At 38.3% G+C, this 27,957-nt stretch overlaps 2 protein-coding genes across 11 annotated transcripts in view; one reads left to right on the top strand and one right to left on the bottom strand.

Annotated features, from left to right (window-relative positions):
* Window positions 1-38: 38 nt before the first annotated feature.
* On the top strand, window positions 39-4,270 carry phox2bb (paired like homeobox 2Bb). The gene is made up of 3 exons (XM_044126500.1): window positions 39-492; window positions 1,133-1,320; window positions 1,573-4,270. Exons 1-3 carry the CDS (start codon window positions 252-254, stop codon window positions 1,999-2,001), a joined length of 858 nt encoding a protein of 285 aa, XP_043982435.1. The 5' UTR covers window positions 39-251; the 3' UTR covers window positions 2,002-4,270.
* A 1,487-nt stretch (window positions 4,271-5,757) lies between these two features.
* Window positions 5,758-27,957, bottom strand: part of LOC122836714 (LIM and calponin homology domains-containing protein 1-like) — a 68,652-nt gene continuing 46,452 nt past the window's right edge. For 3 of the 10 annotated variants that reach the window (XM_044126489.1, XM_044126498.1, XM_044126499.1), the window contains 19 exons: window positions 26,047-26,305; window positions 18,816-18,942; window positions 18,523-18,680; window positions 17,203-17,683; window positions 15,119-15,385; window positions 14,322-14,427; window positions 14,116-14,213; window positions 13,948-14,053; window positions 13,360-13,434; window positions 12,280-12,308; window positions 11,221-11,334; window positions 9,778-9,870; window positions 9,451-9,615; window positions 8,871-8,965; window positions 8,311-8,466; window positions 7,793-7,885; window positions 7,244-7,352; window positions 6,552-6,654; window positions 5,758-6,041 (listed from right to left, as the gene is read on the bottom strand). In XM_044126489.1, the coding sequence (XP_043982424.1) occupies window positions 6,016-6,041; window positions 6,552-6,654; window positions 7,244-7,352; window positions 7,793-7,885; window positions 8,311-8,466; window positions 8,871-8,965; window positions 9,451-9,615; window positions 9,778-9,870; window positions 11,221-11,334; window positions 12,280-12,308; window positions 13,360-13,434; window positions 13,948-14,053; window positions 14,116-14,213; window positions 14,322-14,427; window positions 15,119-15,385; window positions 17,203-17,683; window positions 18,523-18,680; window positions 18,816-18,942; window positions 26,047-26,305 (2,660 nt within the window). In that variant the 3' untranslated portion in view covers window positions 5,758-6,015. The remainder of the gene's footprint in view (window positions 6,042-6,551; window positions 6,655-7,243; window positions 7,353-7,792; window positions 7,886-8,310; window positions 8,467-8,870; window positions 8,966-9,450; window positions 9,616-9,777; window positions 9,871-11,220; window positions 11,335-12,279; window positions 12,309-13,359; window positions 13,435-13,947; window positions 14,054-14,115; window positions 14,214-14,321; window positions 14,428-15,118; window positions 15,386-17,202; window positions 17,684-18,522; window positions 18,681-18,815; window positions 18,943-26,046; window positions 26,306-27,957) is intronic. The other 7 variants (XM_044126493.1, XM_044126491.1, XM_044126494.1 and 4 more) reach the window with 7 other exon arrangements.

Raw genomic sequence — 27,957 nt, 5'->3', positions numbered from 1 at the left:
GTTCGTATAAAGGAGGCCAGTTTTGGAGCAGGCGCTGAGCAGTGAACATCTACTCACCGTCCAGCCTTCTTCTAAGCAGTCCAAACCAAACAAGTCATCAAACTCAGACCGCGCGTCTTCCTCATTTTGATTTTTAATTTGGTTTTTTTTTTGTTTGTTTTTTTTTCGTTTCAGACCCATCTTTGGGTGCTTCTGTTGGATTTTTTTTTCCTAGGGAAGTGCAGCTTTCAATCGCAACCGAGACTTCTCAAATGTATAAAATGGAGTATTCTTACCTAAATTCCTCTGCCTACGAGTCATGTATGGCCGGGATGGACACGTCGAGCTTGGCATCGGCCTACGCGGACTTCAGTTCGTGCAGTCAGACTAGCGGCTTCCAGTACAATCCCATCAGGACCACTTTCGGGGCCACCTCCGGCTGTCCTTCCCTAACGCCGGGGTCCTGCAGTCTGGGGACCCTGCGGGATCACCAGAGCAGCCCGTATGCCGCAGGTAAGCAGCAGCGAGCTCCGCAGCCTCAACCTGGTGTATTATAGGACGCCTTGATTGCATTTGAAAATGGAAATGTGTTTAGTATTTACCAAACGAAATTTGCTTACACAAATGAAAGAATTTATCACGTTAGAAGCGATTGCAGGCAAGACGTAATTCGGTTATGGGGTTATACTATCCCAGTCACACCCAAAACCGCCAACAGAATTATCTTAAGCTGCCAAAATGATAGGCATAATTTATTTACTTTAGGATGAGACATAAAGCTTCGAAAATAATTAGATAACCAAAGACTAAAGCTCATTATTGACACTAAATTGGAGTTACAGTAGCAACAAGCGAGGCGGACGGCAACATTATGACAAGTTTTCAAACAGGAGCCTCAATCTGAGGAGCAACAATTAATTTTACAATTAGCCGCTTCACAGGTCAGCAGTGTTATCAATTCTGATCTAATTCAAAGGTAATCAAATACACGATTTAACTGGAAGCTCCAACTCAGCGTGAGTAACCGGATTTTACACAAAATAACCAACTTTTAATTTACTCCCATTTGACAGCATCACACTTAAACAATCTCGTTCCCTTTTTACTAAGCGGATAACATGCGTCAACCTTGACATTTCCTTTTGGTTTACAGTTCCCTACAAACTATTCACCGATCATGGTGGGCTGAACGAAAAGAGGAAGCAGAGGCGCATCCGGACTACGTTCACCAGCGCGCAGCTAAAGGAGCTGGAGCGGGTTTTTGCGGAGACCCACTACCCGGACATCTACACCAGAGAGGAGCTGGCACTCAAGATCGATCTGACTGAAGCCAGAGTGCAGGTACAAAAACCCCACAGCTCAACAGGAGCCCACCGCTGGCGGTTGACTTTACGTACGATTCATCTAATCATTTTCAAGTAAATCATTAGATACAAAGCTTGCATCTTTGATTTTACTAATATTGACGCAAACAGCCGCAAAATTATCCAACTTAAATTTTTATATTGCTTGTTTCACAACTATGAAAAAAATAAACATGAATATAATTTAAATGTTGTGTTTGTGGTATAAACGTTTTGAACGTTTTTGCAGGTGTGGTTTCAAAATCGTCGCGCGAAATTCCGCAAGCAGGAGCGTGCAGCTGCAGCGGCCGCAGCGGCTGCCAAGTCCAGTTCCGGGAAGAAGTCCGACTCCAGAGACGAAGACAGTAAAGACACCAAAACTACCGACCCAGACAGCACGGGAGGACCGGGGCCGAACCCGGTTCCCACTTCCAACTGCGGCGGACCGAGCCCCACCACAGGCCAGGTCAACACCACCGGGAACGGACAGGTGGACCAAGTGAAGACTTCCGTATCCACTGGCATGGGAGTGACGGCACCAAGCCAAGGCTGGGCCGCCGCACCCGGGACCATCACATCCATCCCGGACTCGTTGGGCGGGCCATTCGCCAGCGTACTGTCGTCTTTGCAAAGACAGAACGGAGCTAAAGCGACACTAGTAAAGACGAGCATGTTCTAATGAAGCTTAGAAAACCCGAGCAGAGTTCTCTGGAGACTGAAAAGCAATCGCCCAACACAGACTGGAGGACAATAAAAAACAGATAGAAAAACAGATGAATATGGTTATTTTATTTTTACCTTGCGCTTTTCCTTGTGGTCAACAATTTTCCTGTAAAATATCCATCTTGACAAGTCACACTTTCACATTGAGACTAAAGCAAGTTGGGTGAACTGCTACCACCTTCTCATATTCAAGTCTGAGAGCTATTTACCTACAAAACAGCGAAACGGGCTATTTACTTTCACTTAAAATGTAGAACGGCGTCATACATACCTCACCTTAATTTAGTTTTAGAAAAAAAGATGTTGGAGCAAATGACTTGTTCAGATGTTTATTTTTGTTCTCACTGTGGGGAAAAAAAACGAAGGTTGGCACACTGGAAACGCGCGGTGCCATCAGAAAGCAAAGGAGCCTCGTTAAATCTCATTCAGAGTGAGAGTTCAACAGCTGCTTCTGTTGGCTACAGAGGCGCCTGACAGCCATGACTGAGGACCCTCTGACACAACCATCCACCGACGCGTTTTTTCTTCCCTCTAGACACAGCCAACTGTGTGGAAACTGCGGTATTTTTTGTTTCTTAGGGCTGCAGAGAGTTTAGTTTCTTTAAATTGTCTCTACAAACACACTTATTTCCTCGATATTAAAAAAGGCACAAACTACTGCAATGTTCACGTCAGACAGGAAATCTATGTTTTGTGTGTCTTTCTACGGCAGTGTTTTGTGGCTCAAACTGTATAGTGTTATTACGTATTCTTGTCTCTTATAGTTGAACCATAGGCCATATTCCCTCGTAGATCGACCATACAAGTCTTTTTGATGTTTTACTAAAATTCCCTCGGAAAAATTTATTTTGGGTATTAAAAAAAGGGGGGATGGATGCAGACATTGTATTTATTTCTATATAATTTGCATGTTGTCTTTTTGTCTGGTTTAAAATGATTTTTCTCCCATTTTGTGAGCATTATGTAACATGTTTTGTCCAGGATCTGAAAGTTATTTATATGTAGGTATTGAATGCTTATATTTAAGAAGGAAATATTTCTACATGTGCACATAGTTTTCAAGGTGTACCATTGAAATGATTGTTGATGATAAAAAAATAATAGTTCAAGCTTGCTTTTGTCATTTTTTAAAGAAGTTCAAGAAGCGACCATTATTCTTTAAGTCTATATAGATTAACTGGGATTGTAAATCTCATCCCGGTGGTTTAAAAAGTCCGTCGATTTCAGCACCAAGGACAGTTCCGGGGCGGTTTCTAATTCATTTAGGCCCCATGGATTCTTTAATAATAACCAAACAATCACATCTTTGCTCCCCCAAAACAAACAAAACAAAATCTGGTTTTCACTTGACAAAACATTACAGCGATTCTGTTTCATCAACTTTGACGTTTTTACACATCGAAGAGTAGATAAATTAAAAAATTTATTTAAAACAAAGCATACTGGCAGTGTTCTTTTTTCTTTTTTTTCTATTTTGCTTAAAAATACCTAACATTAGTAATTGTTAAAAAAAAATAACATCAGAAGCATGACAAAAAAAGCATAAAACAAATAGTTTATGAAAATAAAAAAAACGACCAAATAACCAGACAAGTAAAAATAGGCTAAATAAAACAAAGTAACCTTTTAAAAAAATTAAATAAATAATAAAAAAAAAATTATTCTGCTTAGCAAACAGAAAAAAAGTCAAGAAAAATCATACAGCAAGATTGATTTAGTTGGATAAAAAAATATATTGTTTACTAAATTCTGTTTTAACAGTAAATAAGAAGTGAATAAATTACCAAAGTCATACACTCCCATCATTGTTCCAGACAGAATTTTTAAGGCAATTGATACAAAATAATAAAAATTAATGCCATTTTGTCATCTATATTAAATTGAGAACAAATATTATTGTTGAATTATTCCCAAGCATTAACCACAATCTTTGCAGAATCTTTCTACATTTACTATACTTCAAAACTAAATGTATGCATTTTGTTCAGTTGGTCATTAAGTCTTTGCACTATTTAGAATCATGTAAAAGATATATGGAAAAAGGTGATGTGGAAGGATTTGCATTTTCAATAAAAAAATAAAAATAAAATAATAATAAAATAAAAAAATCGGACTTTAATTTTCCAGCAAATATGAGCAACAACTTTTTCTTACATTTCCAGGACTTTCCAAATGTCTGTCAGCCACTTGTTTTGCAATAAAAGAAAAGAAATATATCTTTGATTTATAATATTTATTTATAAACATACAGTAATGTAATAATAAATGCCATTGCATTTAAACATCAAATGAAACTATATTCAGAATAGTGTTCAAGGTGAATATTATACAATAAATACAATACAGATGCAAAAAGGTTTCCATTCCCCTACTGTTCTGTTAAAACCCTCTGAGAGAGGAGCGCCGACTCAAACATACTGCTATAAAAGACTTGTCTTTGATTTACTCACCAGCTAAATGAGGATTAAAAATAAAAATACAACAGCTGGAAAATGATCCTAAAATACTGCAGATCAGAAAAAGTAAGAGATGACCCTGGAGGTGAAGCCTGCTCAGCACAAGGAAGTTTAGGCTGTTTTACTTTCATACAGCAAATCATTTGGTTTTATGCTTAAACATGCATTTTTTTTTCCAACACACCCACAACATATAACCAAGCTCTTAGCAAGAGTCCTAAATGTGCAGCTGGCAGGACAGGTCTTTAGTTTTAAACCAACCAAACATTGCACAGGTGCAGCTGCTGCTGGTCTGGTATTACCTCTGCTGACGATAGATGTTTCAGATACAACAGATGTTTATGTTTATGCTTTTTCAGGCTCATAAATGAACTATACAGCTGAGAAATGACCAAAATAAGCCTGATTCTTACACATTAAATATCACAAACATTAAAAATGAAACCCATATTTGCCCTGCAGTATGGAGAACACAGCATATTCTGTAACAAATGTTTTTTCTTTTCTCATTCGCCATTACGGATCACAGGGCAATCAAAGATGATGAAATTGAATACGTTCGTATGAAAATAAACAGCAGTGATTAAGCGGCTGACGGAGGGATGGAGTTTGCTTTTCTGCACTTTCCCACTTTAAATTTGACCAAATCACTTGTCACAAAATGAAAATAGTGCAGAAATAAGACACCATACATCTGGTGCTTTGCTTCCTGTATCATTTCCCTTTCCTAAGGCACATTAAACTGTTGGCTATACAACCAGAGAGACTGCATAAGGAACAATCTGCTGCAACCAAATAGCTCAAAACTCATTATTGCCTTTATAATAAGCCCAAATTGCTCTATAGCTTTATATTAGAACTTAATCACAATCTTTACAGAAACAAAAGTTTTTATATGACAGTCAAGGGTGAAAAAATATTTACTTTTGTATATTTTATGTTTCTAAATGGTTTCCAAAGGTTTATTCATAGCTTCATTGTACTTTTGTAATTTACCATGTAAATTAAAAAATTATTTACCTGAAGGGATTTTTAGTGTTTATACCTTCAGAAAATTCAGAATGAGCTACCTGACCCCATTTTCAATCCTCCGACTTCGAGTTGTATCCCTCGGAACAACATCAATCTTTAATCTGAAACAGATTGCATTACATTTTTGTGAATTTTCCCAGTATGAAAAGCGCTAAGATTTTACTCAGTGTGTTCAATGTAGGTTCTTTTCGGTATGGCTGCCGCCTTAAAACAAACTCACAGCATGATGAAGCATGTTTTATGGAAAGACGAATTGAATCCAGAATTCACTCACGTACCAGATGACATGAGCACAGATAATATATGTTCTTGTTTTAAACATTCAACAGTTCCCAGATGTCTATTTGGCTCATATGATGCATCTTCGGTGCTGCAGAGGAAGCATACATCCCAACAGGCTGCGCAGGACGTGATTGGTGGATAATCAGGTTAAAATGAGAATGAGACTTTCTTCTGTAAACCTTGTGCTTTTCACTTGAGCGTCACAATGTGGTCGGCTGTCCGGCCGCTTCAGAGAAAAGACAAGGAAAAAGAAACCAACAATTTTAACAAGCAGAAGTTTTTAAAAAAGGAATAAAAATGTTAATTTTCCAACAAAATTAATTTTGTCATCTCCTTTCAGACTTCCTTCTGATGCTTCACTGAGTCTGACTTGCGTTTATTAAAGGGATACTGAGGAGAGTTTTTAATAAAACACTTGTGTCTCACCAGGGTCCCCGCATTTAAGTTTTATAGAATGTTCTGATTTAAAAGTTTTAGAGAGAAACAGAATCAGTTTCCTTTAAAACACTAAATCTATGAACCAGAATTAACATATATACAGCAGTTCACAGTGTGTATCCTTTTGTTAAACTTTAACAGAACTTTTAATTCTGCAACCCATATAAGGGCTATAGGCCATGAAGACGGTTAATTTGAATAATATTTTAGGTGGATAGGTAGAAAAAGGATTTAAAAAACAACAACAACAAAAAAAGAAAACAAGAGATGGAGATAGAGATAATGTTTGGAAACTTACAGCGGGAACGAATGTAACATTGGTTGCAATTGAGGAGTCCATTTCTGATCCGGACGTCTGTCCCTGTGGTTGTGTCACCTAACTGTCCTTTACACACCCCACACTAACAAAGAGACAGGCAGGGAGAAGACAGCAAATATAGTTTATTCATTTATTAATACATTAAGATTAAAAAAAAGCTCCATCTCAGTACTGGAAAACATTCAACTTTTATCCATTGTTGCTCTGGCTGCATGTCCAAGCACCTTGTCCTGCAGACGGTGAACTTCCAACCTAGTTTCAAGTCTTTTCCAGCTTCTGACAGGTTTTTCTAAAACAATTCTTTACAGTTCAACCCAGATATTTACATTTCTTCACAAAACGGCTGCATTTCTACTGCGATTCAAATCAAATCTGTTTACTACTTAAGTGACTCAATTTTATTGACTACAAAAGCTCACCACACTATTAGAAAGGTACTGGCTCGTCTCATAAACCCTCACCAAAAATACACTAATGTTTGAAGTATAAATGTGACAGAATTTGAAAAAGTCCAAAGCATAAGAATAATGTGCAGAAAGTGTATCTAAATCGTATTCTTTAACTCTACCCATTTGATATTTAAGCTTTTGCTAGTAGAAAACAGAGAGGTCTGAATCTGTTACAGTGAATCAACCTTGTGGAGATAAAGTGCAGCTTGTGGGCCAACCAACCTTAAAGCAGTGGATGTGGAAGTAGAGGCTGAGAGTCTCTATGATCATGGCTGCTCCCTTCCCCAGAGGCTGACTACAGCTGGAACACAGCTTCTTCCCACTGACAGACCTACAAAAGGAAGAAGAGGCACGGATAAGATTTTTTTAAAACCAACATCTGTTTGTTCTATGCACTGCCCAAATCCTTTACCTGTGATTAAATTAACCACCATTGTCCTTCTTTTTTCTAATCTGTGTGTTTTTTTTTTTCATTTGAAACCTCATCAAAGCCTAGAAACTCAAATAGATCTGAAAACTAGAATTTCCCCTGCAATGTTTATGAATCTCCTCAAAATAAACAAAATATAATACAATAATTTTCTTGACATTATTGTTCACTCTGTCTATTTAAAATTTCAGGCAGACTGCAGGGTTGCTGCTGCAGTGCACATGGCATGAGAGGGGTGGAGGAAAGTAAAGGTGGGGGTGGGGAGTAAAGCAGAAAATGACAATGCAGAAATGAGCAGCGCCCATCCTCCTGGTCTTTGTGGGCTTTCTGTGCTGCAGTACCTGTTGGACGGTGGGGGAAATGTGTCTGGTGCTGATGGACATGCTGCGAGGGGCTTTGATGAGCTTCTTACATTGTTATCAGTGGGTCCGCACCTGGAAATGGACAGCAACATGCAACATGAAGATGGCTCCCAGAAACAGCAACATGATTGGACGAAACAGATGGACCACGACCAATCCAAACCACAGACACAAGAAACAGTTTTGGAAGATTTGACTGCACATTTTCGTTTAAATACAACATTTTTTATGTTTTTCTAAAACTTGACTTGTCTAAAAATGTTTTCTAAACACTTTTATGAAATGCAGTGGGTTATTTATGTGAAGGAGATTCATGGAGGAAAATACAGGCAACAGATGCCACCTGCTGGCCGTTTTTGGTTGCAACAGTGGTTCCTTTAAATCGAAAAGGAGGCAATTTCTTAAAACAGAAACAATGTTTATGAAAAATTTAAATGCTGACGTAATAAAACTGAATCAAGCTCTTTATTTCTTCTCTCTCTCAAACATTTACACACCTTCGTTCTCCAGCAGGCCGGCTGGTTCTGGTGCTGTCAGGCCCAGATTGCTTCTTGGGTGGAGTTGAACATTTGGGGGACGTCGGAGGAAGCTTTTGGCCATTGTGAACACTGTGACCAAGTCTCTCTGCCTGACTGCTGTTCTGACTCACCAAGCTGATAGAGGAAGAAAGAAAAACACAGAAACTTTCATCAAAGAGCCTCATCTCTATTTATGTTCAAAGCCTCGCCCAAAATAATGTCAAAATCTGGACTTTCTGACACAAATAGAATGAATTGGCTCCTAATAGTTAGGAAAAAATCTTGAATGTTTTGACTTAAACATGTTTTGAGTACAAAGACTATTCTGATTAAAACACATGAATCTTGCTAAAAAAAAAATAAAAGGATTTCCATATAAATAAATTAATGGAAAACGTTTTAAGACTTAGGAATGCACAAGTGAAGTAAAAATAATGACAAATTAACATCAAAGATCAATTGGAGCAACTCGCTGAGAAAAATCATCAGACAGCCATCTGAGCCACACTGTTAGCCACTTTGAGTCTCGGTTCACCAACCTTCTGCCGGTCTTCATGCTGTCGTCAGCAGTGCTGATGTCACTGGTTCTGTCATTTTCTTTCCTTTTCCACTCTGCACTCTCTGTACTTCCTCTCTGAATAATAAAACAGCAGATATTTGATTAGCTAACATAGCTTCTGAGAGTTTATATTTATAAATTTCAATCACTAAACTAGATAGTTTTAGCTCTAGTGGTTAAACTGTCATATTAACTATCTGCAACATAATCTTGGATTCTTTATCACAAACCAAGACAAAGTAATACAAAATTATAAAATAGAAGGAAAATGATACATAGTTCTCAAATCTCAAAAGTGTGGCATAAATTTTTATTCAGAGCCTTTGAGTCAATCTGTTGTAGAACCACTTTGTCCAACAATGACATCTGCAAGTCCATTGAGGTAAATCACCTTTTCCTTTTATTTCAGTCATGTACTACATTGTGTTAGTCTGAAACAAATTCATAATAAAACCCATTAAGGTTTGTAGTTTTAACTGAAAGAAATAAAAAGTATTTGTACAGCGACATGGTGCAAACAAAACGGATAATCCATAACACATAATGAATAAGTCCCTCACAGACTGTCTCTCCAGTAGCTCTTGTTTTCGTTCCCAATCTGCCAGCGAACGCACAATCGTGTCCTGTGGCTCGGAGGTGGAGGAGAGCCCCCCTCTGCTGGGGGAGGGCAGAGCTGAGGAGCGGGGTGTCAGAGGCATCACAGTCTCCTCCAGTATCCGACGCTCCTGTTAGGAAGGAGAAAATCCCAAACCAAACACCGACATAAACACAGTAGGTTGGTTTAAAGATCTAAAATGGCCACAGAAACATACAGTTAGTATGCTTTAACAATTCAGCTAATGCATGTGTAAACACACAAACACACACGCATGCACACGCACACACACCTCCTCATGATACTTCCTCTCCTCCTCCGCCACCTCCCTCTGTGCTTTTTCCCACTCCTCCTTCAGTTTCTCCTGCTCACGCTGGTATTTCTCCTGTCACCATGGCAACATACACATGACATACAGCAGAGAACCAAGGTATAGTGAAAAACTGAACTTTGTGCAGGTGGATGTTTGGGCCGAAAAACAGAAAAGGTGTGCACAGCTAGCTGGCACAGCCTTCACCTTTAAAAAGGTTTCATTTTTAGTTTTATACAATGACTGATTTTCATAAAATAAGGAAATAAATACAACAGAAAAAAACCCAAAAAACTTTAAGCCTGCATTTTTATTTTCTTCACTTAGATATGTGTCTGTTAAGCCTCAAATGAAAGATCAGAATGCAGCAAAAGCCCAGCAGAAAACAGACAATACCAAAGCATGCAGAAGCTGATAAGCACAGAGTTCCTTCACAATTATATTTTGAAAACCTGCTTTATATTTTTCATAATTTTAGGCAAAATTGCCAGAAAAGACAAATCAAATGTGTGGAGGAACCCCAGAGAGTTAGAGGAATTATCAACATTTATAATGGCGTAAGACTAGAGCACAAAGACGAAACACAGTGAGGAGGTGGAGAGCACACTGATGTGTCAAGCATTCATCCGTTTGAACAAACGTCCTCACAAACAACCAGAAAGGAGTGTAATCTGTTTTCAGGTCGCAGGTGAACGCTGTCAGTAACAGACCTCACTCCTTTAAACGTCTAAACATGTGCAGACTACAGATGCTCATTGGCTGAGGAGGGAGAGAGGGAACGGGGCAGCAACAACAGCAGCCACATTGGACAAATACCCCGCCTTTGTGTTTGCATGAGATGGAGACGGTGATGGAAGACTACCAAAGCAGGGCTTCTTCCACTGCATAAGCTCGCCATCTAGTGGTTCAAGTGAGCATAGGGGGAGTTGAGATCTGCTTAATATTAACACAAATATGCCAGGGAGGAAAAAGCAATGAAGTGCAGTTAGTCCTTCTGTGATTGTGCATTAGATGAGTACTATGATAAATAAACTATCCCAGACAAAAAAATGCTCTAAACAACTGGCTGAATTACTTCTGAGTGGATTCTGTGGGTTTGTCCAAACACAATGAAGCAAGTCTGATGAAACTAAACTCACTCTGTTGGTCTGATTCCAGTTATCTAAATTTAATAACTTTGAGAGTTAGATATAACATTCTCTCATTTACTTTGTATTTGCTTATTTTTCTGCTTTTCTTACTCAAACCTGTAAGACACTGAAATCAAACTCTACACATTTCCAGACGGGACAGAAAACCTGAGATAAACACTTCCTACCCCTCAGACTCACTGTTGGTGCTGTGCTCTGACCAAGCTCCATGACAAACTAAGTCTGGCCTTGCACACTCATGCGCCATGCTTTTCCCTGCGTGGTTGCCATGTACCTGCAGCATGCGCTCCTGCTCTTGCTGCCACCTTTCCTGACGCTTTCGCTCCTCATCCGGGTCCCAAGACCAGCGGTCTCCCCGCCTGGCCTTGGCCAACACCGGGACTGACACCTGATAGGCCCACACACGTATACACACAGGTCAACATGCACAAACACACAACAGATACATGCACACATCGATGTCCACACATAACCCATTCACATAGACCCCGATGTACACACACATCCACCACAGAAAAAAAAGAAAGGAGAAGGGAGGAGACAGAAATATTTGGTCTACCACAACAGCACTACTCCATTGCTAGCCAAAGGACGCCTACTAAGGAGAGAGAAGACAGAGAAAGAGAGCTGGAGGTGAATAAAAAAGGAAAAAGCAGTCTCAGCCATCAACTGCAGCATCCTCATATGGCATGCTACATCAACAGCTCCAAGTGATCTTCAGTAATTAGTTCAGTACCAGTCAGTGCGACAACAACCAAGGGCTAAGCTAAAAATGAGCAAAAAACGGGCATGATAAAAAATGAAAATAAAATGTTGACATTTGCATCACTATATAGTATGATGGGGCTGCTTTGTTTATGGAAAATTAAGTAACAAAAGTTTTACATAGGTTTAGATTTTTGGAGAAGGTTTATCATCAGCTTGACTGCTTATAACTGTAATTTGAATTAAAAGTAGAACCAAAATGTTTGGTGAAACCATACAAGTTCAACACAGAGGCTGCAGGAACGAACAGCGCAAACATGGAAATAAAAATAAATAACTGATAACATTTATGCATTCACTTCATATACACATGAAACATTTCTAAACAACTTTATTACCAAAAAACTATTATCAAAAAATGTGACAGAATGTTAAAGATGATCTTTTCTTCATAAAGAAGCTTAATCAAAGGACCAAAAATCTTCCAAATCTCTGTATTATTGTAGCTGCATTAGCAAGTTGTCAAATCACTGTTTCTACTAAAATGTTTCTACATTCAGATCTCTCTAGCACAAAGTATCAGGCCTGAAGAGAAGTAATAAGAGAGCTCAGCAAACCAGTTACTCACATTTCCATGTTGATCTTTCTCTGCTGCTTCTGTTAAAAAAAGGAACAAATAAAAAATCAAGTAATATTCTCGATACAAAGTGATGCGACAGATGTTTACAAAACATCACATTGGGGTGAAAACAAAAAGAAGATACATTATGAAAGCAATACATGATTTTTATAAGACTACAAATTATCTAATGTTGCTTATGTTATCCTAGTTGGTTTTTAAACCAGAGGAATGCACCTAGACAAAATATAGTCATTATTATTATTACTATTTATTTATTTATTTATTTATTTAATTTTTTACAAAATATCAGAAGCCACGCAGGAATTGTATGGGACATAGGTATGGAAAGCAAGAGGGTTATGGAAGATGGCAGATATTTTCATCTGAGTAGCGTTCTTGCCAGTAATTGCTACTTTTTCTAATTTTTCTAAAGTTCCAGGTGTCTTTGACAAAGAAACAGACCCGTATAATCACTGATCCTCCATTGTATTTAATACTGATAACAGAAAAGGACAATAGATCATAAAAGCAAAAAAAAAAAAAAAAAAAAAATTATAAGTAATAGAAATGCTTTACTTATTTTTTGGAAACCATTACAGATGCCTAACAATTTAGGCATCCCTAACATGGCTTGTAGCACCAAACCAAACACATAAAACAAATTTTATAAAATGTTCCTCACTGAAAGACTTTTCTAAATTTTGCAGTTTGAGAATACTCTTCTGCAATTAAAAATGACATTAATTCAATGTTTTCTTGTCTGGACGAGGTTTGCATAAATTCCGTACTCAGATTTGAACCTCATACATAGTTCAATGTAGGTGTGATTATACTGTTAAAGCTTGTTTAATACAAGTCAGATGCTGCTGGTTTTTGTGGAGAAATCAGTAATGAACACTCAACAGAATACTGTCAAAAGTTGGTTATCAGCTGATCAGTCTGATCAACTAGAAGCACACTCAGTAATATGCAAAAGCAGTTTAAACAAAAAGCTTCAAAGATACCTCAGATTGTAAAAGGATGAGGGAAAAGTGTACAGCAGCATGTTAGCGCGTTAAGGAGACCTCCACCAACACAGAGGTTTACCTGGTGGAGCGAAGAACTCCCAGCGTGATTTAGGGTTGTTGGAGGACTGTGGGGACTTGACACTGATTTCAAACTCTACAGCAAAATGATAAAAATATGTGGATGGAAGAAAAACAGGGAATGTGGGAGAGAAGGAAAATAGGGAAGGAAATAATGAGGGATAGGATAGATGTGAAAATCAGGAGCTGAAGCAGACAACCTGAAACATTAAGTCAAACCAGGGAAAAGTTCTGTATTTTTACTTATATGGTAGGTTTAGTAGAATTTTAGTTAGTAATAAGTAGACGCTTGGTATTAGGATGTGTGCTTTATTTTTTCAATATATTTCAGTTGACTCAGAACAGATCTCTGAATGTTTTGTTTTTAAAATGCTTTAAAGTGTCCTATAGATATGGATTAAAATCTGTATACAACTAAGAAGTGACTACAATAAGTTGTGATCAGTCATTTTATCTTATGTAAGCAGAAAGTGCTGAAAAGCTAAAAGAAAAACAGCAAATAAAACTGACATGATAATCAAACTTAGAATATAGGGAAGGATGGAAAAGAAGCTGCTGACTATGTTTGGATTTGAGGACATGAATTCACCTGATGACGTTTCCCTCAGGGGGTTATGTCCAAGTGATACGGGGGCAGCTGGACTCGATGTCGTCTCCACTCCCTCAAAAGACTCCTGACAGGAGGAAACTCTGACCTACAAGATGGTTTACAATGATTGGATGACTTCTTCTATGATGGCCACTGAATTTCTCTTACCGTTGATGTTACGGCCGGGTCGTTTGGTGTGTTTATCTCAGTTGGGAGAATCTGCAATATGTTCCCTATGGACTGTTCAGTCTTCTCCGATTTAGAATCTGTAAGACAATACAAACTAAATTCTAGAGATCATAGCTTTATACACAAAGAAAAACAGCCTATAAACAGAAAGTATGCAAATCAGCATTTTAGTTTGTTGTTAAGACCTGCAGGTGGCGCTTTCTGAGCTGCAGTAGTTGACTTTACTTCCTGTTGAGCAGAATCTTTCTGGCCTCCCGTCTCCACAAAGCTGTCCACTGGCTGCTTTAGCTCCTGTAATGGTCACAGATGGTTTATTGTCTGGATGAAAGACTGAGTCAGCAGACTGACATTCCTGTAGTGAAGGAGGAAATTGTTGCTTTCTAGAGTTCCAACCAAAACACTCAGGTGCCAAGAATTATTGGGAAAAGTTCCAGAGACAGAACATCCATCCATCCATCCATTTTCTGAACACCCTTCGTCCCTAATGGGGTCGGGAGGGTTGCTGGTGTCTATCTCCAGCTGCGTCCCAGGCGAGAGGCAGGGTACACTCTGGACAGGTCACCAGTCTGTCGCAGGGCAACACAGAGACATACAAGACAAACAACCATGCACACACACACTCACACCTAGGGAGAATTTAGAGAGACCAATTAACCTGACAGTCATGTTTTTGGACTGTGGGAGGAAGAGACAGAACAATTAAATAAATTAAATAGTTATAATAAAAACCTAAGGTCTCAAATCAAAAGCATGTCTTTGCAGGAATGTTGTGAGATGCAAAGTGTTTTGTACCAACAGAGCCTGTTTCCATAGAAACTGAACTGATGCAGCACGTTTGAGCATACAAAGGCTCACTGGATTCAACAAATCATCCTTTCCGCTACAGCAAGCTATTTGATATAACTTAGATGCCTGCTAATGCTTTCAAAGTAACTTTATTAGATGATGTATGAATGTAAATCATAAATATCCTGAATCTGACCTCCGGAAGAGAAGTGGGTCGAGTGGGAGTGGGCGAACCCTCATTGACTGAGTCTGCCTCCATGTTGCTCTGTTTGCCGCTGGTTTTTGTTAACACTGGACTTCCTCTTTCGGGGGAGGTGGGCGAACTGAGAGCGGGTGAGGCGTCTGAATGGGGGGCATCTGGAGATGCCTGGAACAGAGCAGGGGAGTCCCTTTCTTTGCTCTCCGACTTCATGGAACTGGGATCATTTCTGATGTCGCCGTTTACTCGTAGCAAACCGTCCGCCTGCATAACAACAGCACAGAATTAACAATAATATCTCCTTATTATGACCATAAAACTATATTGGATGTGAGGCATCAAAGTTAATTTTATGAAGTACTTTGCAAACATTTTCCTACTCTTAGGTATTTTTTTGTTAGATTTTGTCACATTACAACCACAAACAACCATGTATTTTATTGGGATTTTATGCACTAGACAAATACAAAGTACAAGAAAATTAAGTGGAAGAAAAATCATTCACTGTTTTAGAAATTGTTTACAAATAAAAATCTGAAAAGTGAGATGCGTTTTTATTTCAGTCACTACTTCACACAGTCACTCTTTTCAGCATAAAGACATGAATAAACTTTGATTTTTCTGTTTTTACAGTCTATAAATGTTTTGCTTCCACGATTGATCTTTATTTACCTCCGCCAGAGTTACACTGGGGCTCTTGACTGCTTCTCAGATAGAGAGCGAATAGAGAGGAATTCCTAGATTTAATCTACTAAGATTAAATCACACATTGGTGAAATCCATTTACAAATTAGCTGTCTTCTCATCACACTTGGTCAAACTGGATTTGAATTGAAGTTGGCAGGGTAAAATGGGTTTTACTCACTTTTAAGATTTCTACTTCTGAAGAGTTTTTACAGCTTCCCTTCTATTTCACAATTAACAGTCACAGAATGTTGTTAAGTCACATAAAATCCCAGTTAAATAGGTTTAAGTTTGTGATTTAAAAAAAAAGCAGAATCTGAAAAAGTTTAAGGAATGATTATTTTTTAGCACAGTATATTTTTCTGTAGGCTGAATTTTCACAGCTAAAAAAAATCATCAATTTATGACAAATAAAAAATGTAAATAATTAAACTAAAATCCCTCGTCCATTCTCATTATGAATCTTGCTTCTGTTAGTTATTATCTGTTCATCTGCTGAAAACACCCTGCTGGCCTCTGCTACAAAGAAGCACTAATATATGTGTGAGGAGCTCCCAGTGAGCGGTAACTTAAGACACGGTGTGGAGTCGGCTGAATGCAGCCTCTCAGTCGGCCCCCTCTTCCTCCACCTCCTCATCCCTGTCCTTACAGCCTGTGTGGGCACTCATTGTCCACCGGGAGCCCACTTCACATTGAGAGGGGTCCTACTTGTCAACTTCTTAAGTCAATAGCGAACAGAGGGCTCCATTCAAAATGGGACTCGTGACAAGAAATTCCAGAAAAAAGTGCTCTGCTGCATTTAGATCTGGTAATTCCTTGCATCTCCCTTTACACCACTCCACAATGCAAGAGCTCATTTTAAATATTCCTTTTGCTCACTTTTTGCCAGAAGAAAGAGGAATGGATCCCTTTAAGGGTGAAATTGGAACATTACACGCTTCTAAAGTGAGGGGAGGTTTTCGGTTTTCATACACACCAGTCACTCACCACAATAGTGGTTCTGTGACATTGTAATGTAAATGTTAAGAGATCTCCCAAGGGAAGAAGAGCAACAATACTTCCAGAATACAGTGGCTCATCTAAAGTTTACCCACTAATCATGTGAAAATGCAATATTTTTTTTTATGATGCAAAATGTTAGTAATCATCAACTAACATAGCAGTTGATTAATCGTCAACAAAAAAGCCATTTGCTTAAACAACACACTCAGAGAAGTAATTTAGCCAAGACTTTACAAAAAAATACACACATTTTGCATTGAAAATAAAAACACCTTTGTCTGTAAATATGTTAAGAGAGGTCAAGATGAACAATCTGAAAGCAGTAGTTAAATTTACTTTAAGGTTAATTTAAATGTAACCTTACATATGTATGTAACTCACAAATCCTGTCTCACCTTGCTATTCCATTTTTCATCAGCCGACGGTCGGGGCTGAAAGTAAGGCTTTGGTGTCAGCAAAGGCACCGGTTTAGGTGACAGGGCCCGGGTGGACGGTGGTTCAGAAGAGCGAGATCGGATCTGAGGCCGCTGGTGTGAGCTCGAGTCTTTGGGAAACTCTTCAATCTGCGCCTCCAGTGTGGACGTAAACCGTGGCGCCGGCGCAGATTGCTGCCGCAGGTACCTCAGTGGCCCGTCGGGCGCCTCGTCGAAAGGGTCTGGAGTCGTGGGGGAGGAGGAGAGTGAGAGGGAGAAGGGCGAGGTGGGAAAGGAGGGGTCGGCCGACATGCTGCGGTCCAGAAGCTTGGGCAGCTGCAGGCGTTCCAGGACGGCCTCGCTGATGGAGAAACGCTGGGCGTAGCGCTGGAGGATGGCCGATGCCTCCTCTGGAGTTCTGGCTTTCTGGTACGCCTCCCGCAGCTCCTCCTCACGCCGCTCCCTGACAACAGGCAGACATTTTCAGCCTGATTAAAATAAATTTGTCATTCAGAGTCAAAAACAAACATCTCTCATCTTATTGTCTTCATTTTCTTCACTTGCTATGGACAGCATTAAAGCTGCAGTATGTAACTTTTCTAAAAACATATTTTTTTTTCACATATTTCTGTTGTGACAGTTTGGTATGTGACAGCTGATCAATGTAAAAAAAAAAAAAGTTAATCTTCCTTCTCCCAGTGCCCACTAGAAAGAACCAGGAGTATGGTCTTAGCGCTGTCAATCACGCTCCGTGTAGCAGAGGCTGGAGTTTCTTCCCGATGGCAGAACCTGACAGGAATGCTAAGGCAAGTCAGCATGGTCACTGATGACAATGGTTTTCCTGTAAAGGTGGGCTGTTTCTCAGCCGTTAGCACATTGAGCAGTGAGTACATGAGAATGATTGACAACGCTAAGACCCTCCTCTTGGCTCTGATTGGTTGTTTTGTTCAGGAGCAGTGCATTTCTTCAGACAGCAGGGAGGAGGTGGATGTGATAGATTTTTTTCACAGATTATCTGTCTCATATTACACCCTCACTACATAGTGACAGTTTTAACAAATATGTGACTTTTTTTTTTAAAGAAAAGTTATAAACTGCAGCTTTAAGCCTTTTGCCAGTTAATAATAAATATCTTTATTTATGTTGGTTTTTAAGTGATGACCTTAAGTCAAATTTACCTGAATGTGTGAAGCCCATATTACAGTACATGTAAGGTTTTTCCACATCTGGATGTGTTGATCACTTTGGTAACTGATTTTGTTCAGATACCGAAGTGTTCAACATGTTGTGGACATCACCTACTTGTCCTCCACAATTTCTCTGTAGGTTTTGATGCTTTTTCTTCTTTGAGAGATGCAGCTGCCTCCTGACATCAGTTGCTGCATCATTTTCCTCTCCTCCTCTTTTTTGATCAGATCCTGAGAGACACTCCTCCTCCTACTTTTCCATCGGGCCAGGTCCTGACAGGCACACAAAAAAAAAAAAAAGAAAAAGAAATACAGGTCAGATACAACATGCTCCACAGCTTGAAGGAACAAATATTTCTGCAACCTTGCAGACAAAATAGTGAAAAGAGAGGAGACTAATGCATTTACTTCCTGCCAGTGATTCTCATCTTCTTTTATTCTGTTGTACTGGTTGTGCATCAGCTCATGACGAATGTGACTGTGCGGCTGCAGGATGCCCTCGTTTTCACCACGCATGTCGATCATACTCAAACTCCTAAAGGAGAAGGTGAAACAGAGATGATGCAAAATGGAGAAGCATAGCTTCAGTATTATGTAATGATATTGTTTTATTCAGAAATCAACAGAAACAGTTGCAGAATTCAGTAGTTTTTTTTTAGCTTCATCTGGAAATTTTGAAGTGTTTTTTTTTCCACATTATTTTCTGTTTAAGTCTAAAATGTTAGCTTGTATTTGCCTTTGCAACCCCAAAACAGGAGCAGCCAAAATAAAGGAAAGCCAGCCTTCTTTTATAGAACCAAACATTTGTGCTGATTCTTTAACTCATAGCAAAACGTTTTTGTTTTAATAAACTTTTATCTTAAAATAACTTTTCTGAATCCAGCAGCAGAAGGCAAATCATGCAACTGGCTGAAGCACAAGGGATGAGCAAAGTCTGTCCAAAGCAAAACATGGATCACAGGCTACAAGAGAATGCATATGGTCATCCTTTTTAATCACAGCAAAACATTTTTACTCTCCAGACTGATTTAGTCCAAACAGTAAACTTACAGTTTGAAGTTACAATTTGTGATTGAAGTGAAACAATTTGAAGTAGCCTAAACTTTACTGGCTCTACAAGTTCAGTTTAGTTCTACCTCATACAAATAAGCTAAATTATTGCCACCATAATGGTAAATGTTTTTGTCTTTTTGTCTCAATTTTGAAGCAGTAAAACTCCGTAAAACAACCTCTCAACCCTCATCTCCGGAAAATGCAGAGGAAAAACGGCACACGGGCGTTCGGCTACATGTGAAGGAGATAATAAACATTAAGAGCTGTTGATTATAGAAAGCAATTTTTGTATTGCTGCATCCAAATTCTGCTTAATAAATCTCTAAATATCATGATATTTAAAAAAAACAATCCAGGCAAGGGTACAAATGTTTGCACAGTATAGTAATCTAGGCCTTTTTATGATAGAAGGACAGTAGGGTAAAATTTAATTAGAATGAATAAATATGTAAAAAAATAAGACTCTGTGTCTGATAAGGGATCCAGAGTTATTTTTCCAATAACATCTGGAAGGATGTGTGGAAAGAGTTAAAGTGCAAACTGTAAGACTCAAAATGCATGAAGAAAAGGAAGAAAAAATAAAAACACCTCATACAAAACAAAAAATCCAATTCTGGCAATAAATGAAAAATGGAATGAGTCACAAACTGGAAGCACTTGAATGTTGAAAATGCAACTTACTGTGGATCATCTGATAAATTATCAGAGTGGCTGAAAACATAGAGAGCATGAAAAGACAACAATGACCAATGAACACAACCCTCAAGAAAGAAATATTTTCTCATGCAAATATACAGAAAATTAAATTTCTGCGTTTTAAATGACAGTAACAGATGATAGTATTCCAATTTAGAAAAAGGAGGATTATGTAATGGTTTGTTTGGTAAATTATCTCATATTAAAAATATAAACCAAACACAAGAGGGCAGTGTTATCCAAAATACAAATCGAATTGTAGCACTGCAAAGCAAAACAAAATAAAGAGCAAGAAAAGGTGCATTTCGCAAAGAGAAGCTAACTAAAGAAAGCTCATGCATCTTTAATCAGCATGAGCAGCTTAAAAGTTCCTCTCTGTGACCATGTATGAACTCGAGTATAACCATAAAGTTTCTCTCTTCTCTTTTTTAAATGCAGCTGCTGCTGTTATATTGGAATGGTGTGAAAGAAAGTGTGGCTTGTGGTCAGGGGAAACTAAATTTAGAGAGTAATCTCAAAACCAAACCCAGATTGTTTTCTGAAGCATCTGTTTACCACATGGTATACTCCAGAAAAACATCAAACTACCAAAAGATTTTGGTAGGACATCTACCTGGAATATGTCTCAAAATAGTTCCATGCGTATCGATGTACAATAAATGAGTCAAACAATTAGTTCCCCAATTGGATGACCTCAAAAAACCAAACAAAAAAACCCGCAGCATTCTTGTCTGCTTCTTTAAGCAAAAAAGCAAAGAAATTAGAATTTACTTTCACATTTTCATGCATTGTACAAACATTTAATCATTTAGAACAGCATTTTTATTCCCGGTTTATGCTTATAATATCATGCACTATTTAGACCATCATCCAGTCAAAGCAGTGCACACTGAGGTCAAACATCATGCTAATAGAGATTGCGCTCCAGGATCATCGGACTGACAGATCCCTCAGGTAAAAGGCAAGTCAAGGGGTTGGAGCCCAAAGCATCAGAGTTTGATAAAATGATTCGGCTCACGTTGCTGGAAGACTATGACCCAAACAAGATTTCTCTTCCTTTGGTTCCTCTCTGTCACTCCTTCCCTTCAATCCACTTGCATCGGTTGCTCCTGCAGCTGCTAAAGTGGTTGCCATGGCAGTGGGCACAGGAAGAAACTCAGAGGAAGCGTATTTGGGTGAGGTCAACATTCGACAGGCCCGTTTATCATCTTCATCTGCACCTGCACATCCCGCATCCTCCTGGTCTGTCGCGGTCGGACGTTTCCCAACACGGCTGGTAGCGCTGGGTGACAAAGCTGCCAAGTACTGGAAGAGTTCCTCTGAGCACGACCGAGCTGGAATACTGCAGAAAGCAAAGCAAACTGAAGCGCTTGGCTGCCTCGTATCTCCCTATATAATCAGACAACATTCCTCTGGAGCAGCCTGAATGTGGAACGGTTGTGAGGTCATAAATCAGAGGAGACGCAGCATGCTAACAGATCTGTTTAGAGCAGCTGGGTGCAAAAACAGCCAAACCCAAAAATGCTTCAAGTCTTTTTATTGTTTTGTCACCACTTTGTGATCAGCTGCTTTGCTGGTAGTTTTTACTGGGCTGAATAAACTTCAGCGTGCAGAGAGAAAATGGCCAGCTGCTGGCAGGGAGAAGAACAGCCTTCAGTCCCAATCTGCTCGGGGTCAGGGACGGAAGAAGACCTCATTTCCTCACATCCTGAGGGCAGGTCACATGTGCAGGCTGTTTTTGAGTATGTTTTGATACTTGCACACATGCGGGACAGTTTTGCGTGTATGGCTCGTTTAAACGTGCACACATGTTTCTTTGATGGTTGTTTTAATGAAGAGATTAAAACTAATCCACTGGAATGTACAGGGGAAATATTTTCTTTTGATTCTTGAAAATGTTATTACCAACACTTGCCCTGAAAACACATTTACATCCACTCCAAAACTTTTCATGCTTTGTAACATTGCAGCCTCTCCTGAGCCAATACAGCAAGAACACCTTTGGCTACTGTTGCATAGATTTTGGGATTTGTCTCTACCGCCTTAGGATATCTACAACCTGAAATTTCAGCTCAGTCTTCCTCTTAAAATTACTAAAGCACCATACGATGGGATGGAGAACATCCGTGAACTTAAATTTTCAAGTTTTGCCACTGATTCTAAAGGTATGGACTTTGACTAGACCATTCCATTGTAGATCTGGCTATATGTTTTAAGTGGAAGGAAAACCTGTGCCTTGATTGTCCTGTGTTTAACTCCATTTGTCGTCACAATGATTATGAACAGCTGAATTTTTACTAATAAAAATTTCTTACAGGATGATGCTGCCACCACCATGTGTCTGCTGCATTTATACTGAAATTAAATTACAATTCCTAAAGCAATATTTACTATAATGTCAGAGTTTATATGAATAGCTCACTTTTCTGATTTGTATTTTTTAATTATGCAAAATTAGCCTTATATTTGACAATTGTGCACTACTTTGTGCTGGTCAAATACGTAAAATACCAAATAAATTACATTACAAATTGTGACTGGAAAAAGTGTGAAAAAGTTTAAGTAATATGAAATCACTTTCAATTCATCTACTTTTGGTAAAACCATGAGTGCCAAGAAAAGAAAGCAACAAAAATTAAATGAAGGCTTTAAATCTGCTGTGAAACTAAACATGTTCAAATGTAAATATCTATGCCAAGAGCTTCATGTAGGAGCTTTGCATAAAATCCTTGAAACCTGCAGGGCCATTCTTAAAATGTTGAGAATCAACCAAAGCCATAACAACTGTGCCAAATTGAAGAAAACAAAAGGGAAAATGGGGGATGTGACTCAATGACAAACCAACAGGACTGAATGAAATGTTGAACTTTCTAGAAAAAAAAACTACAAAAATACAGGATAAGGCTGGATTATGATATAACCTAAGGCTTAAAATGTAATTTTCAAGAAATAAATACTGCCAATCCTAGAACAAGCCAGGTAAGATGAGAACTGAAATATAAAAACCGGCATTGAGCCTTGACAATTGATAAGTTTCCCCTTGTTGCTTAAAACTTGAAGTATAATTTATGGCCTCTGGGTGGCCAGCTAGGTGAACACTTAATCTGGTTCAATAAAGGACGGTGTATCCTAACCAGCTTTGAATGTGCACAGAGCCTTGTTAGCTTACAGTTAAGCTGTTGAACAGGAGCAATGGTGTAAAATCTCATCTGATAATTACAGTGCCAGAGTGTAAAAGGGTCGGATTAAAGCATCAGCTGTAAAGTTGGAACTGTTTTCTAAGGACGAGAACCATTCACTGTTATGTTTATGAATAACCTTGAACATCATGTCAGAAAATGGAGCATCTGCTGACAATTAAAATGAAGGGAGGAGAGATATTCAGATGGAAAGAAACTGACACTATTAAGATAATACTCAGTTGAAATAAACAGTTTGTTGAACCAAAATCTTTCACATGATGGAATGATATCAGTTCCATCAGGTTTCTTAATCTTTCCTCTCATAGGAAGTAGTTCGTAGTAAGAAGTTTTCAGAAAATAATATGCAATCAAATGAACTTACATGCAATTTGAGCACTTATTATTCCTTAATTTTACAAATTTACAGCTTTATGCTTCTTTAATCTGGAACATACTTCCAGAAAACTGTAGAACAGCTAAAACAGAGTTCCTTCATACCAAGGCTAAAACTTCATTCGCTTAGAGGTGTCCTTGATCAATAACAACTGGAACATTGATTAATTCCAGTCTGGATTAAACATTGTATAACTTCTGTTTATTATGTCACTGTAATTTAATGTTTCTTTTTTGTTAGTTCGTTGTGTTTTTATTATGTAAAGTGATATGTTGGTAATGTTGGTAACAATAAGTGCATTGTTGCTGAAATGTACAATAAAATAAACTTGACTTGTTAAGTCATGTTGGAAAGAGTTTGACCCAGACTGCCTCTAAAAATATGTGATTCCAATAAAGTCACCTTTAAGTTAATTTTTCTGAAGGTGGTTCTGAAAACTACTGAATGAATGAATGCAAATTCAAACAGAAGGAAAACTCTTGATTACTTTTAAATAATTTTAGAACTGTTGAGAATAAATAATAATTCTATGTTTTCTTCCATCTCATTTTGCTGTTTACATGCTCATATACACATCCATGTTTTCACATAGGTCACATGCTAAAGCTAAAGCTAAAAGAAATGACACACTAGAGAGCGCTCCCTTTAGGGCGTAGCTTAGATAGAGGCTAACAAAGGGAATTACAAACTGTTGTTTGGTGCCATTTTGCTCCGTTAGCCCATAAGGAAAGCATGAACAAATGGACCAGCTGTATTTCTGCTATTGATAAATGGAATTTATGAATTCAGTTCATTGAGTCTTCTTCAACCTCATGTACCAAGAACCTAGCTAGAGAAAGGATAATTCTCAGAACAAACCAAATTTTCTAAGAGACCTGAAAGATTATGTATGACAGTGGTTCCCAAAGTTGGTCCTCAAGGGTCTGAATCCTGCATGTTTTAGTTCTCTCCCTGTTTTAACACACCTGGATCCAATGATGGCTCATTAGAAGGACGAAGAAGAACATCGACATGCTGAAAAGACTGCTACTACTGCCAGGGAGAGAACTAAAACATGCAGGATGCCGACCTTCGAGGACCGACTTGGGCACCCTTGATGTAAGAATATTTCTTTCTCAGATGATATAAAAAAAAAAAAAACAACTCCATCAGAGATTTATAGGAAACGCTTATTTGAATTTTTCTAGACATTTCTAACATAGGGAAGTTGGACATGGAATTTGACCTTTGCTCAGAGATGACCTTCGGCTGAGTTATGGTGTCTCTGGGAGGCTCGCTGCTCCTCCTTATTCCCACAGCATGGATATTAATGCAAGGCGAGAATACTTTCAGCTTTTCCTCCTTCTCCTCCTCTTCGTTTTTACTTTCGCTTTCCTGAATCTGTGACTCGATGATTAGGGAGGGAGAAGGGCTGAGGGATTCTCCAAGTGGGAGTACTAAAACAGGGACTCCATTTGTACTATTATATCATTTACACCACACAGAGGAAAAATCAGGAGCACATAATCAGGTTGGAGGAAAATTGGTGACATGAGGAGGATTATGGTATGAAGATCACAAGACAAGAAAGCACACATGAACAATTAAAGGAAGGAAAAGACAAGAGGAGGTAAAACATGAAAGAAAAAAATATTTAATGCACAGTTTTAAGACCACATTAGCTGATGAAAAAAAAAATTTTAGCATCAAACAATGAGTGATGATGGAAACCGGAACAATGTGGAAGACTAATTCATTACAGACAAAGTGGCTGTGAGTTAATTATCTGCAATTTATCTCTTAATAAAACTAAAATGATTGAATAAGTTCAGTCAAACTCTGAAGTGATAGCACATATGGACACAATAGTTAGTAAAGAGAAAAATGAGAAAGAATTTACCGAGCAAGCAGAAATGTAAAACTTGCGATGAAAAGTCTGAACATTGCTCTCCCTGGTGTTAACATGCCATACAAATATATACCCATTAAGCCCTTCAGAGCTGAGCAGCTTGGTTCAATGAGGGCCAATGAAAACACACATCTGGCCTCCATCAGACACTCCCATCAGAACAATATGAGACAGAGAAAAATAATCAGTGGCTATAAGGTTTTACACCAGAAATATGCACATTGACACACGGTGTCTGATCCAAACCTAGAAAGTTTTAGTCCTGTTTATTTTAGCTCCATCTACCCCAACTCATATTTTGATGATTTATATTTATAAGTGCACCTCATTAAATTAAAATAATTAAACTAAACAAAGAGTATTAATAAAAGTGTTATTTTTCATCGGTTCATTTTAACCTTTTCTTTTCATCATTTTGTGACTCACCTACAGGGTCTGCCTCCCCCTACAGGTGATGTAGCAGTACTCCAGCTCTTTTGGCCTGTCTCCTCCTTTTCGTTCTTCTTCTTGCGAAGCGGTGCTGGCACGTATCCACTCTGATTGCTCCTGTTGGGGAGGTACTGGTTGAAAGGCATGGCGGTGCGCAGCTCAGTGACTGATGTCCGCCGCGCCAACATGTCATCCTTGTGGAGGTCCGGCATCTTCCTGTTAGGGGTGCCGTCGGACTCCGAGTCACTGCCGCGGCCTATGGTGAGCCAAAGAGGTGCAAAAAAGATTTTTATTAGAGTTATATAATGATAATCGCTCTCATTGTGGCCATTCTGCTTTATTTACCTTCACACAGAAAATAGTTGTTCACTGAATCAGGATTTAATCTAATTTTCAGAGACTAGCAAATTAAAAGATTTTATTTTCACGGAACGGAAGAGATGTAAAGGCGAGGGACATATTTCTTCCAGTTTGGAGAAGATTTTTTCATGCCTCAGCAAACATCAGACTGAAAGGCCAGAGAAAAAAAAACTGAGATGATTCAGCAGAGTTACAAAACTCTTGAAGGCTGACTCCCATTATCCTTGTGCAATGAAGAGCTGCAAACTATAATTACAAGGAAATTAATGGAAAAAATGCATTACTGAATCAGATATTTAAATTCATAACAGATTCTCTTCATCATCATTATTATTTTGCAGTATAATATTAACAGTTAACCTGTTTAAATCACCTTGTAAAAGACTTCATATCCTATGAACTTGTTCACATTTTATCGTGTTACATTAAACAATTTACTTGTCAGCTTGTCAGAACTAATGTTAATAAAAACCTTTGAAGGGTAGAAGGTCACCTCCCAGCAGACCAAACTTTACAGCCAGATTATTATCAGATTATTTAATCTGAACCATGGAACGGTTCAGATTAAACAATATTAACGTGTTAGAATGGACCAGTCCAAGTCCATACCCAAATTCAGATGAGAATCTAAAGTAAGACCTGACTTTTTTTTTCTGACCTAATCTTTTTAGCCTGGCAAAAGAGGCAAGTATTTCTAACCATTTCTATTCTCTAGATATGAGTAGATACTAGACCCCTAAAAGCATCATAACTATAGAATCTGCAGGGTTTTTAATCAGTGCAACTAATAAAAAAAAAAAAAAAAAAAACATTTTCAATTTTTTTTTATTTTTACAAAACTAAACAAAAGAAATAATCAACCAATGCTACTTTATGTTAGTCTATCACAGAAAACTATCATATTACAGATTTCCTGTAATATGATTAAAACAGTATATGAAGACCTTGCTTGATAAATACATTTTACCTATATAATTTAATTAATTTAACATTTCTAGGTCTTGTTTAATTTAGGTATCTTGTAACGGTAAGAAACAGCTAGCTGAGTCATTGACAGGAACAACTGGGAAAAGAGCGAAGGGGTGGCAGTGGGGCAAAGGTGTGCAATTATTTTAAGAAGAGACTTGTAATTGATGAGCCTCATGGCAGATGTCTGACAACCATTTCTTTAAATCTACAGATTATAGTCTTCAGTTCCTAAAGGTTATGAGCCTTACAGCAATCTTACAACAGTGTTTTAAAATTCAATGCATTCCATCGACTGAGCATCAATCAAACCCAAACAGGCTGATAGGCTGTGTTTATGAAACAAAGACAGTAACATAAATCATTACTAAATTAACATTGAACAGCTTACAACATTTTAGCCTAGAGTATGCAAGATTTTACTCTGGATGCCAATTTGTCTCCATTTTCACAGTTTGAACCCACTTCAGGGTCTTTTATGTTGTTCTCAACACCTGGCTTTGCAGAAGTGCACTGCTCATGGACTTTCCCTAATGTGTGGGGTAAATTCCTCTGAAATATGTCCTAATTCGATCCTCTAAT

This window comes from Gambusia affinis, linkage group LG09 (genome assembly GCF_019740435.1).
Source record: "Gambusia affinis linkage group LG09, SWU_Gaff_1.0, whole genome shotgun sequence".
NCBI lineage: Eukaryota > Metazoa > Chordata > Actinopteri > Cyprinodontiformes > Poeciliidae > Gambusia > Gambusia affinis.
The sequence above is the reverse complement of the archived record's forward strand: the minus strand, read 5'-3'. Positions and strand labels throughout refer to the sequence as shown.